Here is a 17,412-nt window from a genome sequence, read left to right on the forward strand (position 1 = left end):
AATGTGCCTCGTAATGGCAGATGAAATGTGTTTTTGTCTTGATTTACTTTTTAATCAAAGTGTTACTTATGCAAATGTATATGTAATAGACTAAATGAGTATCGCTCTGGAAATTATAGGCCTATATAATGCATTATTAGCTTATATTAAAAGTACTGAACTACGACAAGTCTAAATTAACAATAAAATGCTATGGGTCATTTGTGAACTGGTCAACATCTCAATAAATACTGGTTCTAATACTGGTATTTGAACATTGTCCTGTCTCTGAACATTCCCCTCGTTGACCTGGAGACCGTGCTCAGAATCGCTGATGTCCGCCGCAGTGCTGCCATGGCAACGTGGAGGATGCTGTGAGGCTCGCGGTAAAAGTGTGTAGGTGAGCTTTGAGGGCAACTCTTATGACAGAATATAAAACATTTTTACTCTCCAATTCAATTTCATCTTTTTATTGAATGATCAGTTTGGTCCGAATACAGGAAGTTACATCACGAACAGAGGGAAGGTCGCCCCCTCCTGGACCTGAGGCAGAAGCAGCTGGTGCTTAGTCGCCTTTCTGAAGGGCAGAGACACAGGACTGAGCAAGGACAGGGAGACTGCAGGTCCAGAGGGAAGCCCGGGGGAGCCCAGTGCAGAGGAAGGACCATGAAAGGACAACACTGCAGAGGACTGTAGGACTTTAGTGAGCGCATCCCTGCAGAAGGTATGGAGACACACTTCAGTGCACGCCTACCAAACAGTCCTACTGCATGTGACTTTTACAAGGAATGTTTAGCATAGATTTACTGACTTTAGGCTCTATACCTTTACATAATGTGTTCGCCTTGCTTACCCTGACTCAGATGTGTCAAATGTCAAACCTAAAGACAAATCTTCTGTTAATTAAGACTATATTAGGTTACATCACGTAAAGCAAACATTGGTGAACATGTTAAAATTAAATAGTTACTTTAAAAGTAAGTAGTAGGCCTAGTATATTGTTACTACGCAACAATGAAAGATTCCTGGACACAATAGTTGCATTAAGATGTACTAGAAGACATTGTCGAATTTACATTTCAAATAAATATCTTGGAGTAAAATTATAAATTATTTTTCAAATTCTGTGTGTGTTGTATTTTTGTCCAGGCATTATGGGAAACGTAGTCCAGTGCTGCCACTTTCTCTCCGACTACTTCAAACGTGGAGATGCTTTCGCTCCACCTGCGGCTGAGAGATCTCCTTTACTCTCCAGCGATGACGAGACCAGGTCCATCTCCCCGAGTCTCCACGACGACGCCGAGGACGACATGCTGACCCTATCCACCGATCTGAACAACCCGGCTCTCGAACCTGAGCATTTCCTGTTCCCGGACCTGATATTGAGCAGTAATTTGGGGTCAGAGGCGGCGGTGGTGGAGCCGATGGTTTGTCTGTTGGTGTCTGAGGAAGAGGAGGGACGAAGAGGCAATACTGTGCATGGAAGAGGGCTGTACTCTGAGGTGCAGACGCAAACCGAAAATGAGACACACCTATTTCAATCTGGAAAACTTCAGACGCAGGTAGAAGTTGAGACGCAAACTGAACGGCTATTGGAAAGTCCAAAGGTGCAAGAGAAAGGAGAAGACACGGAAATGAATGTAGATATCCTGGTGCACAGTTTAGAAGAGCACAAAGAAATGACAACGCTCTCTGAAGATGACTTTAGAGCGATTCAGCTTCCACTAGAAAGAGATTTACAGGCACAACCGGACAAGCAAAGCAGCAGGATTATAGAAACTCAAGAGGAAGGATTGTCGTTGCAGATTCAACATAATATGATGGAGCTTTTAATGGAGCAAAGTGCAGATTCTGTAGTAGAAAAGGGAAACGTAGAGGTCATGGACGATAGTGAGGAGACGAGTGGGAAACCGGACTGTTCTGATGATAAAATTGTGACTTATATTGATTCTGAAAGTGTGAAATATAGTTTACCCATAGAGGAGACACTGGAGACTTTAGGTTTTCATGATCAGATGGAGGAGTGTTTATTAAGCAAAGACGGCAAATCTGTGGAAAGCCTCGCTCAAACTCGGTGTGAGGATCACGTTTTGCCACTTGTTATGGATTTGGACACTGCTCTTGTTCATGCTGAAAGTCTGTCTGAAACGGATCAAATGACTCTGTTTTTGGTCGATAAGATGTTTCTGGAAACACCTCTTATTAAAGGTAAATCAGCTTTGTATTAATTGCATGCTTTTTAGAGAAATGATGCAGTAGCAACAGTTCAAAACTAAATATTCTCTCTTTTGAATTATCAAAAGTCCATCAGACAAATCTGTATTGCAACTAACAAAAGCAACTCTTTAGTTTAAGGACAACATATTAATATCTGTGGTAACTGATATGTTAGTTAGTGGTTATTCGGGTAAACTATTAGTTTGTGTTTAAATAGTAGTTAAGATCATGTCCAATAATATCCATCTGATGCTGAAACAAGTGAATGGTTTAATACTTGTTGAATACAGTCATACAGAATAAAATATTAATAAGTACTGTATAAACACTAACAAAATCTAATTAACTTAACTGAATAGCCAAAAATCCCAGGACCAAAGCTTCATATTTACTATTACTATCACTTATTATTGCTCTTATACTTATTATCAACCCACACGTTCACTAAATGTGTTGCTGACTAATGCAGTGAATGTTGTGTTGGCAGATTAATAAGTGTATAGTGTGTTAGACCCTTTAGTGAATGTGTGATATGAGAGAAAATTGCTGTCTGTTTGTCAGTTAAATTAATTGTAAATGCGTATATTTAAAGTATATATATTGATATTTCAACAGCGCCACTTCCCCAGACTGAAGAGGAGCAGTGCGACGAAACAAAGGAACAAAGTATTGACGAAATAGTGGAGCTACGGGAGATGACCTTCACTGTAAAAATCCAACCTCTGGGAGCCGATATCTTTGAAATACAGGTGTTTTATAGTGTGATAAAAGAGCCATGAGCGGGTAATGGAGTGACACACATGCAAAAGTTCAGTTTGTTGGCAGCTATACACAAGTTTGAAGATGATATTAACTTAAAGCAGTTGATCCACATGGTTGTTACTTGGTCCCAGTAGCTCAACAGTACAACAAAGCAATCTTAAAAGAACAGTGAATAGCAAAATGAAAGCTAATTTGTCCCTTTTTTTAGGCATTGGTAGTAGCAGGAGCTTCTTACAAGTTTTACTGCAGCATTTGACGTAGTTAGTTACTATCTATGATCTAAATTGACAGGTCTCCGGGCAGATGCTGGTCGCTGAGCTTCACCAGGTTTTGATGGACCATGAGCACACCTGCCATCGCACGTGCTTCTCCCTGCAGCTGGGGGGCGCTGTGCTGGACAGCCTGACTGAGCTGCGCTCCGTCCCGGGACTGCAACAGGGAGAAGCCGTCAAAGTTGTGGACGGTACTTGATTATGCTCAATGTATTTGTATATTTGTGTGTCTCTGTGTGTTTGTGTGTGAATGTATTATGGCTTGTTGTTTTTGTTTTTATTTTTATTTTTATTTATTTTGTCTTCATTATTTTATTTTCATTATTTTATTTTCATTATTTTATTTTCATTATTTTCATTATTTTTATGTTTATTTTATTTATTTTATTTATTTTATTTATTTTATTTATTTTATTTATTTTATTTATTTTATTTATTTTATTTATTTTATTTATTTTATTTATTTTATTTATTTTGTTTATTTTATTATTATTATTATTATTATTATTATTATTATTATCATTATTATTATTATTATTTCTTCACACAACAGGACCTTACACCGTCCGCGATGCTCGTCTCCACCTCAGACACGTTAGAAACCTCCTTAAAAGTCTGGACCAATCAGAGGCCTACAACGGACAAAAAGGGTGCTCTGTTTCTTTTGTAAAGTTTATCACCCAAAAGGACAACGGTAAATCCATCCAACTATGATTCATTATTGTAGTTTTAACCATTTTGTAAGTGACGTATTGAACCTTTTACAGATGTTGACATTGGAGGACGCGGGAGGTTTTGTCTCCCTCCTGATTATGTCCTCCCCGGATGCAAAGACAGACCACTTGCCCCTCTGCTCCCGGACAGAACATATTTGAAGGTAGAAGTAGTTTATGCGTCATTATCATTTCAGATAAATTTGCGGAAAATGAACTGTATCACAAGTTTAGTTTAGTCTTTATTTGTCTCGGACCATTGTACAAAATCATTCATCTTCAAGAGAAAAGATGATCTGCACCAGATTTAGCTCCTGCTACTTTCCATCTGCAGGTGAATACATTACAATAATAAAAGTACACATTTCATTACAATTACAACACGTTACATTTCATTATTAACATTAGCACAGTAATAGTAGAAAAAGCTTCAGTTGTAGTCATCTGGACTCAGTTAGAAAAAATAGACGTTTCGACTCTCATCCAAGAGTCATTGTCAATAAAAGAATTTAGGTCGAGAACTCCGATATTAATACTGTTCTGTGGTAAGACCCGCCCATTGGGCGGAGCTTTCCTGAAGTAGAAAGAGTTGTTTGTTTCAACAGAAACTCCCCCCTTGTATCTACTGAGCTAGCCTATTCAGAATCTTAATGGGCTATTAGAATCCTCTTTGTCTTTGTGAGACCCTGGCTCAACCACCCTGAGTACCTGATTAGCATCTAAATGTCCTGGTCCTGGTCCTCTACCTTTCCAGGGGTTCAGTAACCCATTATAAATAACAGGAAGATTAAACCTTAGCCCTCCATTTCTGTTTAAAGAAGGTCTTTCTTTTTTAACAAAAATAGCTTCCTTGACTCCTCTTTCAAACCATCTTTTCTCCCTGCTTAAAACCTTCACCTCACCGTCTTCAAACGAGTGATTAGAGGATTCAAGATGGAGATGCACGGCGCTCTGAGGTCCTGAACTAGTATTTCTTCTGTGCTGATAAAGCCTCTTGTGTAGAGGCTGTTTTGTCTCACCTATGTACCGTTCTTTACAGCTTTCTTCACTGCATTGGATCGAATAAACTACATTGCTCTGTTTTTGAGTCGGCAACTTGTCCTTAGGGTGAACCAGTTTTTGTCTTAAAGTGTTTCCTGGTTTAAAATAAACAGGGACTTCGTGTTGTCTAAAAATTCTCTGCAGTTTTTCCGACAGGCCAGACACATAAGGGATAGAAACACCCTTCCTTCTCTGTTCAGTTTCCCTTTTGTCCTGCTTCTTGGTTCTCTTCACTCTGTTGAGAGCCCAAGCGGGGTAACCACAGGCTGAGAGGGCATTTCGGACATGAATAGGCTAGCTCGGTAGATACAAGGGGGGAGTTTCTGTTGAAACAAACAACTCTTTCTACTTCAGGAAGGCTCCGTATATCGGAGTTCTCGATCTAAATTCTTTTATTGACAATAACTCTTGGATGAGAGTCGAAACGTCTATTTTTTCTAACTGAGTCCAGATGACTACAACTGAAGCTTTTTCTACTATGGAACACGCCTGGACGAATGAGGGATTACACCGACATTAGCTCAGTAACATATACTATAAAACACATTCATTTCTAAGAGTTACAAAATGAAAACAGACAGATACAAAAATACAACTAAAAACTAGGTTGGCTGATGTTGGCACCGTTCATTATCCAGGATGTGCTTTTTCAAGTTATTAATATCTACAGACAAGAAAAAAAGAATAATCTCATACTCTAATTCACTTAAAAAGTAAATTGTGTCTTCTCTGCGGCTATGTTGTAGAGTCGTCACCAATATTCAATTAACAGTTCAATAGTTGTTTGGACGTTGTTGTGTTTGAAAGCCGCTGCAGTGTCTCCGGGTTCTGTCCCTGAGCAGCTGGAACCCTCCTCCAGGAAACAGGAAGATGCACGGAGACCTGCTGTATCTGACCATCCTGACCATGGAAGACAGAGAGCTCAACGTCACGGCGTCCACTCGGGGTTTTTACATCAACCAGTGCGTGTTCAGTTACATTACGCACTGCACTGCCCGACTTCACACATGCACGTATAGTTTATCTAATGATTTAATGTATTACAGATCTACTGCCTTCAATTTCAACCCCAAACCTGCAGCTCCCACAATCCTGTGCCACTCGCTGGTGGAGCTGCTGAGCCAGGTCAGCCCTGCATTCAGGAAAAACTTCACCACTTTGCAGAAGAAGAGGTGAGAAATCATTTATATAGGTATGTTCCGGACTTTTTTCATAGTTTTGGCCGGGGTGCGACTTTTATTTATATTTATACTTATATACTCCGGAGCGACTTGTATGTGATTTTATTTGTTATTTTCACACTTGCAACCGCATTTCATACTCCAGTGCAATTTATATATGTTTTTCTTCTCTATTATGCATTTTTTGGCTGGTGTGACTTATACTCATTATAGTCCGACAAAAAATATGAAATTGTTGCATTCCAGTGTTTTCACGACATTAAAAAAAATCAAATACGTTAATATCGAGCTTGAGAGCTTAGTTTATGGTTAATATCTCTGTAATTATTGGACCTAATCACGTTAAATACACATAGCAGAGGAATTGTATAAAAGAGTTATAAAATAGTATAGTTTATAGAGTGGTGGAACTACCCAAACACACAGGTATATTTGTTGTCAGACTTTGATAAAGGGCAATAATTATAGTATTTTCATTTAGTGAATAGTGAATTGAAGCCTCCTGCTGGTGCCAGAATCAGGACTAAACACAACTCTATATTGTGATTTTAAAGTTTTAATGCTCTGTAAAGTTAACTAATTCGTGTTCAAATTGTGCCCTACCAACACACTCCCCTCGCCTGGCCCTTCCCAAACAAACTGAAAGATAATCTCGTTGTTGTTTGGTGATTTTAGGGTCGAGCTGCACCCTTATGAGAGGATACCAACTCTATTTCAAACATACTCCTGGACGGCTCCTTCAGCAGACCACACACTGGACGGGGTCCGAGCAGAGGAGACCCACAGCAGCCACACGGGGCACGACGACCTCACTGCTGGACAGGTTCAAATCACATACAGGCCATTAGTGCACTCGTTATAGTCGTTAATGTTACTGTTAGGGCTTCGTGTTGTGTTGTCTAGAGCCGCGACTGGAATGAGGAGCTGCAGGGATCCAGAGAGCTCCCAAGGGCCACGCTACAAGAACGAATCCTTAGAGAGAAGAGCATTTTCAAGGTAAGAAATGTAGGAAAAACTCAATGTAAAAGCAAAATTATCTACCTTATGGAATCAACTTAGTGTTTGATACTAATTAAGGTAAATACTCAATACTTACTTATAGTACAATTTTTAATTTGGCGATGAGAGTAAAAAGACACACATTTTTTAATAAACGCAAAATAATGGTAGTGACATTGATATATTGCCGTGTGTTCTTATAATAATTCTGATAGAAAAGAATACGACCAGTGTTAAACTATGTAGGAAAGCTCCAATTTAGTCTTCATCGATACTGGTTGATTTGAGTCTAGTTTTATCTAAGCTTTAGAATGAATTAGTGTCTGGGTTTGTTTTTATGATAATCTTATTAAACAAATTAAAACAAACTTTGCATTTTATTAGAACCCTTTATAATGGTGAAGTTGCAGTGTGGTGTTCAGGCCCTTTTCTCTGCACTAATCTTCTCCAGACCAGCGCTGACTTCACAGCGGCTGCAACGCGGGGAGCTGAGTCTGTCGTCGATGGCAACGCCGTGCCATTAAATCCTGGAGAGGCCCCTCATCTTCAAATGTTCATCTGGAACAACATGTTCATCAGCCTGGGCTTTGACGTGTCAGAGCACTACCGTCCACTAGGGGGCGACGCTGCTGCGCACGCCGCTGCTCTGCAAGACCTGAGAGGGGCAGAGGTAATTATCAACTGTTAATGAACCACAGAAGGATGGAAACGTTTGCAAATGTTTTAGTTAAATGCTTACAGTAAAAAACTTGTATTACACATGTAACATATGATTTTATTTAACATTCATTTCTGTTTGATTTATATTTATTTGGGGAATTTATATTTGATATTGATTTGAGGGTTTGATCATAGTGTGTTGCACTTATTTTATTTTTGGGAACATTTATTCTGTATATTGTTTCAGAACAACCCTTTTATTTATTTATTTTTTTCAGTCTTTTAGCAGCGTCTCTTTTATTTCACCTGCTCTCAACTCAAATCTTACTTCCTGTGCGTCAACAAAAACAGGGTTGTACTGAAACAATATACAGAATAAATGTTCACAAAAATAAAATAAGTGCAACACACTATAATCAAACCCTCAAATCAATATCAAATATAAATTCCCCAATAAATATAAATCAAACAGAAATGAATGTTGAATAAAATCATATGTTACACACATTATGACGTCTTGTCACTGCCATGCTATATCTCTAACACTGTGTTTATTTTGCTGAAGGCTTATGCTTCTCTGGACATTAAAGGGCTCCACACTCTCGGGACAGCGGTGATAGACTATCGAGGAGTTAGAGTTATAGCGCAATCTATAGTCCCGGGATTATTGGAGAAAACGCAGGAGCAGCCTCTGGTCTACGGCTCCAATGACTATGGAAAGACTGTCTACACACACCCGAGGTAACACACACTTATACATGTTTCAATAGAATTTAAAGAAGACATATCATGCTTTTTTTCCTCTCCAGTATTTGGTTATAAATGTAAAGTGTAGATCTTTGTACATTTTGCCTCTTTAAACCGTTTTGGGGACGTTCATACTGCTACTTCCCTGTTCCCGGAAATTAGCAGCAGACGAGACATGGGTAAAGGTTATTCCTGTTACCTAGCAACCATATTGTACACAAGGGTCAACATAGATGTGAATTACACAATAATTATGTGTTGACGAATGATCAACATCAAACATTTTCACCACCTTTATGTGTCAGTGGCATGTAAGCTGTATCAGTATTTTTATTACATTTGTTATTTTATTTAGAGGGATTTGGTTTTACTCAGTGCTACTGCCTGTAATTTTCTTTTATTTCTCAGTAGTTTTCACAGACTTTGACTGATGTAAAACTATGATACATATTATCACAGGTTCTATCCCATGAGATATCCCTATCATATGTACTTTAAACAAACGTAGAACATTATCTTACATTTAGTTAATTGTTAACCACAATATTGATCTAAATTGGCTTAATAATACAGTGAATTATTTGTTTTAACTGCTGAATTGATGAGCCTCTTCAGAGTGACATTTCACCCATTTCATTTGACCTTTTTTTAATTGTTGAAACTGACATTTTTGTACGTCCTGTCGTGTATGACCCTGGTCTAAATATTTAAGTACAGTGAAGAGCATCGATAGAAATGTGTGTAAACGAATGATGGGTCTAAACCCATCATTCGTTTACACACATTTCTATGATATTATTTAAAATTCTTCAGCTGCTGTTTACACCTGAGTTTCTGAATCCTTATCTTAGATTTGTGGAGCTTTTGGATCAGACCTGTGGGCCGTTGAGGCTCCAGCGTCACTGTGTGTTGGACCACGCTGACCACACAGTCCAACTCTGCTCTGGAGTCGAAACGAAGGGGATTTTTGGAAACGATGGCCGAGCTTACATCCTGGACCTTCTGAGAGCTTTCCCTCCTGATCTCAACTTTCAGATGATCAGTGAACACAAACACGATGGAGTGATACCAAAAGTGTGTGGCCGCTATGGTTACCCGCGTCAGTGTCGCCACAGACTGGCCAGTCACAGACCAGAGCTGGTCGGGGCCTTTGTCCAGCACAGGTCAGTACAACACAATGATGAGTCAGTGTCTTTCTTTCTTTTTTGTGTCTTTATTTTGCTGCTGCCGTTCTTGCATTTTCTATTGCAACTCAGAATCCGCTCCATTGTGGGATAGTTAAAGGTTCTTTTCTTTTCTTGTGGCAGGTATAACATTTATGTCGAGGCAGTGTCCAAAGAACGTACGGAAATGAAAACGTGTGAAAAGCAGAGGGAGAAGGATCCGGCCAATCTCACTGAGAACAACGATTCAGGGCCAGACGTGGAAGGTAGGTCAAGTTTATTTTGAATGTGCATGAGAAAAAACACTTGAAACTTTGTTAAAAAAAAATCCAAAAAATTGTTATTACATGGCCAGAAATAACCCAACCAGTTGAACACTTCTGAACCGTTGATGTCTACCACACATTTTTATTGATTATAAGGATTTATTTGGACAGCAGCAGAAAGCAGAAGGCATTAAGTGAGTCAGCAGGAGTGACTGGACAATAAACATGATCGTTTTTGCACTGAGCTTCTGCCAAAACAATCAATCCCTAACATGATTCTGGAGAAAAACAGGTGTAAAGTATTTTTATTGTCAACCGCCACAAAGAAACCTGCAAGATCGGTTTCACTATGTTGTGCTGAAATACACCGTGCACAAAATTAGAACTGCACAGTTAATTGCAATGAAATGTTTTATTTGTCCTTCATGAAAAAAATGGTTCTGAAATATATGTATGCAGTTCATATTTCTCTCTTCTCTCGAATGTTTAAATAAAGACCTAGTATATAATGATATGAATGAGGACGAGGGTTGTATATGTAACTAAAGAGAAACCACCGACTGCAGCTGCAGCCTTCATGTTTTTACTGTAACCTGTTTACTTAATGAACGCTCTTGTTTGCAGATGTTCATCTGGAAGCCCGTAGAGCTGTGGGATCAGCCAGCGAGTCCGGCTTCGACATCCGCTTCAACCCTGATGTTTGTTCTCCAGGTTAGAGACACAATAGATTGATTCTGGTATCGTTTGGACCTGGTTTGGTCCTGGTTTGGTCCTGGTTTGGTCCTGGTTTGGTCCTGGTTTGGTCCTGGTTTGGTCCTGGTTTGGTCCTGGTATCGTTTGGTCCTGGTATGGTCCTAGTATAATTTGGTCCTGGTTTGGTCCTGGTATCGTTTGGTCTTGGTAACGTTTGGTCCTGGTTTGGTCCTGGTATCGTTTGGTCCTGGTATCGTTTGGTCCTGGTTTGGTCCTAGTATAATTTGGTCCTGGTTTGGTCCTGGTATCGTTTGGTCCTGGTTTGGTCCTGGTATCATTTGGTCCTGGTTTGGTCCTGGTATAATTTGGTCCTGGTTTGGTCCTGGTATCGTTTGGTCTTGGTATCGTTTGGTCCTGGTTTGGTCCTGGTATCGTTTGGTCCTGGTATCGTTTGGTCCTGGTTTGGTCCTGGTATCGTTTGGTCCTGGTTTGGTCCTAGTATAATTTGGTCCTGGTTTGGTCCTGGTTTGGTCCTGGTATCGTTTGGTCCTGGTTTGGTCCTGGTATCATTTGGTCCTGGTATCGTTTGGTCCTGGTTTGGTCCTAGTATAATTTGGTCCTGGTTTGGTCCTGGTATCGTTTGGTCCTGGTATCATTTGGTCCTGGTTTGGTCCTGGTATCATTTGGTCCTGGTTTGGTCCTGGTATCGTTTGGTCCTGGTTTGGTCCTGGTATCATTTGGTCCTGGTTTGGTCCTGGTATAATTTGGTCCTGGTTTGGTCCTGGTATCGTTTGGTCTTGGTATCGTTTGGTCCTGGTTTGGTCCTGGTATCGTTTGGTCCTGGTATCGTTTGGTCCTGGTTTGGTCCTGGTATCGTTTGGTCCTGGTTTGGTCCTAGTATAATTTGGTCCTGGTTTGGTCCTGGTTTGGTCCTGGTATCGTTTGGTCCTGGTTTGGTCCTGGTATCATTTGGTCCTGGTATCGTTTGGTCCTGGTTTGGTCCTAGTATAATTTGGTCCTGGTTTGGTCCTGGTATCGTTTGGTCCTGGTATCATTTGGTCCTGGTTTGGTCCTGGTATCATTTGGTCCTGGTTTGGTCCTGGTATCGTTTGGTCCTGGTTTAGTCTTGGTATCGTTTGGTCCTGGGTTGGTCCTGGTATCGTTTGGTCCTGGTATCATTTGGTCCTGGTTTGGTCCTGGTATCGTTTGGTCCTGGTTTGGTCCTGGTATCATTTGGTCCTGGTTTGGTCCTGGTATCGTTTGGTCCTGGTTTGGTCCTAGTATAATTTGGTCCTGGTTTGTTCCTTGTATCGTTTGGTCCTGGTTTGGTCCTAGTATAATTTGGTCCTGGTTTGTTCCTTGTATCGTTTGGTCCTGGTTTGGTCCTAGTATAATTTGGTCCTGGTTTGTTCCTGGTATCGTTTGGTCCTAGTATAATTTGGTCCTGGTTTGGTCCTGGTATTGTTTGGTCCTGGTTTGGTCCTGGTATCGTTGGTCCTGGTTTGGTCCTGGTATCGTTGGTCCTGGTTTGGTCCTGGTATTGTTTGCGCATTGTTTGGTTCTGGTTTGGTCCTGGTATCATTTCGTCCTGGTTTTGTTCTGATATCGTTTGGTCCTGGTTTGGTCCTGGTTTGGTCCTGGGTTTAAGCCTGGTCGTCTCATGTCTTGAATCAAGTTTTGGTTCAAGTTTAGTTCCAATTTTGATGCATGAATGCAGCCATAAAGATAGCAGCCAGAATTCTCACTTTTTTTTTATTAGTAATACCCAAAAGTAAAGTCCAGAAATACTGAGACACATTTATGCAATCACTATACTGTAGGTCCAATTGTCCTTGTGTCCGTATCCAACACTTAAAAAAAGAATAGGCCTTGTAGTAATGATAGATTGTATAATATATATGTTCTGTCTTGGACTTTATAGATGTAAGTTTCCCCCCTGAATGTGCTGAGGAGATTCAGAACCAAAGACAGTTACTTTGGGACGTAGCTGCTTTTCTGCTCTCTCACCAAATCCCTGCATTGGTAAGAAATGAAATCCCAAAACCTAAATATCCATTCATACCTGTCCTTATGTCATTACGGCCAGTCCTTCTCTTGCATGTTTCCGTCTCTGTGCTCGTCCCAGCTGGCAGACTGCCTAGCCCATCCCACTGTGGTGATGGATGGAGCGACCTTGACCTCTGAGCTGCACCGACATGGCATCAATGTGAGGTATTTAGGAACTGTCCTGGAGCAGCTCGACTCAATGGAGGAGTGTGTGAGACTCAGCCATGTAAAGGTACATCTCATTTTTAGAGATATGTCACTTTGGTTTTGAGTTTATTTCTTAGTAATAATGATGCCTTACATTCGTATTGCGCTTTACGGACTTGACACACCTCTCAAAGCGTTACTCTGCAGTCAATTTTCATTCATTTACTTCTGTATGTTTTGATTGATCAGTGCCTTTTTGTTTCACAGAGGATTTGTGTCAGTGAGGCCATTGTGAGAAGTGCCAAACACACATTCAGGAACTATCTGCAGGCAAACAAACGACTTCACCATTCCACTGAACATACGGCCATTGTTTTAAATGACACATGTCCTGTTTTGTGTAGGACGTGGATCCGGCCGCTCTCTCCGCTGCTGTCAGTCACTTCCTGAACTGTTTCCTCAGCTCTTCCCCGTGTTTAGTTCCTGGAGGAAGAGCCGAGGAAGTTGTCACTAAACGCAGGAGTCGGAGACGACGCGGCCGAGTTTCAGGAAGTGTTTGGGCAAAGTTGACCCCCAGTGACCTTTGGACCAGGATCCAGAAGGAGTCACAGGAGTATTACAGCTACCACATAGAGAAGTGAGGTTTCACTACAAATATTAAAGCATTCATAATTAACCAGTGTAATCCCTCATTCGTCCAGGAGTGTTCCATCATAGAAAAGCTTTCAACTTTAGTCATCAGACACTGGTTTGAAAGTCAAGTTTCGACTTTCATCTGAAAGTCATTCTCAATCTGCTGACCTGGGCTGAGAACTCAGATTTTATGCCACTCTGAGCTGTGTAAATCCTGCCCTCAGGGTGCAGTTGTCGATAATACTTGTTAATCTATTTGTTTACACTGCCTTAGGTTCACCTGAAACTAATCCTACCCAGTCGGCCCTGTAATGGGACATAAACATCCTATTGTTGAAACGTCTTGATTTTCAAAACTGTGTTTTATGACAACAATTCAGTCCTTTTCTGCTACGAATTAACTGTTAGAAATGAGATAAATAAAATCATATGTGTTGCGTATTGATTTTATTTGTGTTCGCTTACTTTTATTATTAAACATAAATTGTTCTAAATGTGCATTTACAAATAATTAACAAATGCATCATGAGATAAATTCACGTTCTATTACCAGTTAAAGTGTAAGTTGAGTATTGAACAATTCCAAAGATGATGTAGCAGGCAGCCATGTAAAGTTGCTGTGTATAAGATGTATAAGACACTCTTCTCTCTATATTCAGTGCGAGTGTCATTGAAAAGCACAGGCTTCAGAAGGTTTCTCTGCTGAGAGCAATCTGCCTCCAAACTGGAATCCAGGTCAGACATCTCATGCATGTCGTCATGAAACATTTACACGTACATTTATGTGTCAGACAAAGTGGCTGCTTCACTGAAAGGGTATTCACATCTGTACTAATTATTTCAGTAGTTTAAAGGTGCACTCTGTCACTTTTCTGGTGGTGGTGTTTGTGGGGTATTAATACTTAATAAAGTAATACTGTGTATTTCTCTTGTGTATAGATGCTTTTGAAGGAATATGTCTTTGAATCTCGACACAGACCAGCGTTTGTTGAAGAAGATGTTATAAATATGTTTCCCGTGGTCAAACATCTCAATCCGACCTCGTCAGACGCCTCTCGGCTGGTTCAGGACGCTCAGAGGGCAGTGCAGAGAGGTGGGACGGAAAGAGAACATGCAAACACATAACATTTTCATTCAATCAAACGAAAAAAACATTGCTCCATAATTGTAACTGTAATTTAGATTACAGATCAAAATAGATAAAGATCAAAGCCTTCAAAAATATTGAGACTTTCTTTAGAAGTGACAACACTAGATATGATATCAATGAGCATAGTAGGGAGTTTCATGTTACATATTTTGAAGATTAAATCTACTACATTGAGAATGATCTTGTCAGATTTCAGAAGCTAAGCAGGTTTGGGTCTGGTTAGTTTTGGATGAGAGTGTGGGTCCTTTGGTACTTCGCACTTAGCCCATGGCTACAATCCTTTGTGTTCACAATATGTAAATCATGTTCATTAATCTGAACTTTCTCAGCCAAATAATAAACACAGACACAATAAAAACAGACAAATAAAAATCAAAGACACAAAGCTAGGAAAAAGTAAAGACGTAATATCAGCAGTAGTAGCAGTGAAGCAGTTACTGATTTCTAGACATGGCTCAGTAATTACAGCACTCGTCAACCAACCTGAAGGTCAGAGGTTTGATTCCCGCTCTGTCATTGTGTCTTTAGGCAAGTGGGTTAAGACAAGACACTTGAAAGTAAGGGTATTTATTAAGTAGCAATAGTTATGAACACAGTGTATTTTAGTACTTATCTGAACCCCCTTCAACATGGTTTATTAACTCAAGATTCATGATCTTTAGGTCTCCTCACAGAGGGCTATGACTTGATCAGCCAGGCCATAACCCTGTTCACCAGCGTCTGTGGGGTGCTGCGTGAAGATGTGTGCTCCTGTCTGCGTCTCCAAGGACGACTCGGATACATACTGGGACAGTACACTGAAGTAAATATCTGTCCTACATCAGCAGCCCTCAAACTGTGGTACAGGTCTAGTTTCATTTAGAGGCAATTTTGTTCAAATTCAGAAATGTCAGCCCTAGTTTGGAGTTGTGTTGTCCTGTTATAGACTTGGCTTGGACCAGGTTGAGATTTGGTATTAATTTACCAGATAATTCACCAGATATTGGAAGATATTTTCTTAGGTGGTATTTGGTGTGAAAGGTTTGAGATCCACTGTCCTACTGTGTATCAAATCCTATTTATGGTTTGTCTTTCAAAAAAAATATGATTTCTCCAACAGGCTATTCACCTCCAGGAAAAGACTGTTATTACCAGTGAAAGAATCCAGGGTGTAGACCATCCTCAGACCATTCAAGATTATGTAAATTTCAATCACAATTTTAAGATGAATTGAGTTCATTCCTCGCAGCATTTATCCTCTGTGGTGTTCTGATGCAGACATACTTGGCTCTGTACTGTTTTGCTGGAGGGGAACACGCTGCCTCGCTTCAGCTCCTGTATCGTGCTCGGTACCTCTCGCTTCTTGTATATGGGGAAGACCATCCACAAGTCACATTATTAGATGTAAGATTACAATTAAATTTAGCGTTGTAAATCACTCGCTAATATTGTTTGTAATTGCTGTTTTAGAGCATGCTGGGCTCAGTGCTACATGGACTCATGGAGTATGAGCTCTCGCACAAGTTTCTTGAGAATGCCTTAAGTCTAGCTGCAAAACACTACGGTGCTAGCTCTCTTAAACACGCACACAGGTAACAAATGGCTGCTAAATCATTGCTTTCTTTCCAAATGTGTATATGAAATCTACATTTCCTTAACTTAAATGTAAATTAAATAGGTTTTCTCTTGCGTCTCTTTGTCTGAAATGCATTATTTTTTCAGTCATCATCTGCTTGCAACTCTTTTGGAAAGTAAAGGTGACTTCAGATCTGCTCTACAACATGAAAAAGAAGCCTATTCTATATATCAGAGCCAGGTGACATATTATAAACAAAACACTGACTGAAATAGTTTTATAAAAGTGTTCATTTTGGCAACTATTTGAATGTTATAATTTAGGTTGGGGAGGACCATGAACGGACAAAGGAAAGCAAAAACTATCTGACGACTCTCACTCAACAAGCTGTGACCCTCCAGAAAGCTCTGCAGCAAATCTACTGTGAAACACCCAGTGCCTGTATCACACCTCCAAGGGTATGCTCATAACAATCTTTCAACTAAATACATTCTATTACAGAAAAATGTACATAAACTAGTATTTGCATAAATTAGCCAAAGGAAAAAATCTATTGGAAAACGTTATGTGTGTGTGTTTCAGCCATAAAATAAAACAAAACCATTATTTATTTATTTTTAACACATCATTTTTAAGAAGATTCAACAATTACTCTATTATTGTTGTGTGTCCTAATGACGTATGAATAATCTGTACCTTTGTTCAAGCTCTCAGTCCCAGACAGAGCTACAATCCTTCAACAGCTGAACCTCACCTGTGGCATTGTTCTCATTCCTCTCAGGTATGTACCCATGACACCTGACTCTGGTATTTAGAGCGTTTGAAGATAAAGGATTCCTGTATGTCTCACCCAGCTAAAATGAACGCACTACATTATTTTGAAATGGTTTATAACCGTGATAATCTTTTTTCATTTCCTCCCTCTTAGTGCAAAAGAAGTGACCGACCTTAGGGCAAAGATCAAAAAGGAAGAGACAGATTAAGTGAAAAAGCAAGAAAATTCAACTGAAGCCAAACCATTCAACACCTGCACACAATACAATGCTGACTCTATTGGATGGTTGCAAAATAAAATGTATTTTTTTGTCAGACTCCACCAAACAAAAAACAATATTAAGTCAAAACTGTGTCAAATATGTGTTTTTTTCCCCTTTATAAATTAAATCAGGTGGAGCCACATAATCCAGG

At 39.9% G+C, this 17,412-nt stretch overlaps 1 protein-coding gene across 1 annotated transcript; it reads left to right on the top strand.

Annotated features, from left to right (window-relative positions):
* The first annotated feature begins 544 nt into the window (after positions 1-544).
* On the top strand, positions 545-17,347 carry LOC140360419 (clustered mitochondria protein homolog). Its single transcript, XM_072445628.1, has 29 exons — positions 545-703; positions 1,129-2,187; positions 2,812-2,945; positions 3,250-3,421; positions 3,784-3,924; positions 3,998-4,107; positions 5,792-5,946; positions 6,031-6,156; positions 6,841-6,988; positions 7,069-7,161; positions 7,616-7,834; positions 8,390-8,565; positions 9,423-9,734; positions 9,879-10,000; positions 10,625-10,711; positions 12,615-12,715; positions 12,819-12,971; positions 13,154-13,216; positions 13,291-13,523; positions 14,179-14,254; positions 14,459-14,612; positions 15,332-15,471; positions 15,769-15,849; positions 15,927-16,052; positions 16,119-16,240; positions 16,371-16,464; positions 16,548-16,682; positions 16,932-17,005; positions 17,153-17,347. The coding sequence occupies exons 2-29, from the start codon at positions 1,134-1,136 to the stop codon at positions 17,205-17,207; spliced, it is 4,656 nt and encodes a 1,551-aa protein (XP_072301729.1). The 5' UTR covers positions 545-703; positions 1,129-1,133; the 3' UTR covers positions 17,208-17,347.
* The last annotated feature ends 65 nt before the right edge of the window (positions 17,348-17,412 follow it).

Source organism: Eucyclogobius newberryi, unplaced genomic scaffold (genome assembly GCF_026437365.1).
Source record: "Eucyclogobius newberryi isolate DKJ021-1_F unplaced genomic scaffold, fEucNew1.0.hap1 SCAF_15, whole genome shotgun sequence".
In the NCBI taxonomy this organism is placed as follows: domain Eukaryota; kingdom Metazoa; phylum Chordata; class Actinopteri; order Gobiiformes; family Gobiidae; genus Eucyclogobius; species Eucyclogobius newberryi.

What these genes read in the sequence shown, in the direction of transcription:
- LOC140360419 (XM_072445628.1), top strand. Translation starts at nt 1,134, where the DNA reads ATGGGAAACGTAGTCCAGTGCTGCCACTTTCTCTCCGACTACTTCAAA. An exon ending in AGCCGTCAAAGTTGTGGACG is followed by an intron (nt 3,422 to 3,783) that starts GTACTTGATTAT and finishes TTCACACAACAG; the next exon opens with GACCTTACACCGTCCGCGAT. An exon ending in CCTGTATCACACCTCCAAGG is followed by an intron (nt 16,683 to 16,931) that starts GTATGCTCATAA and finishes CCTTTGTTCAAG; the next exon opens with CTCTCAGTCCCAGACAGAGC.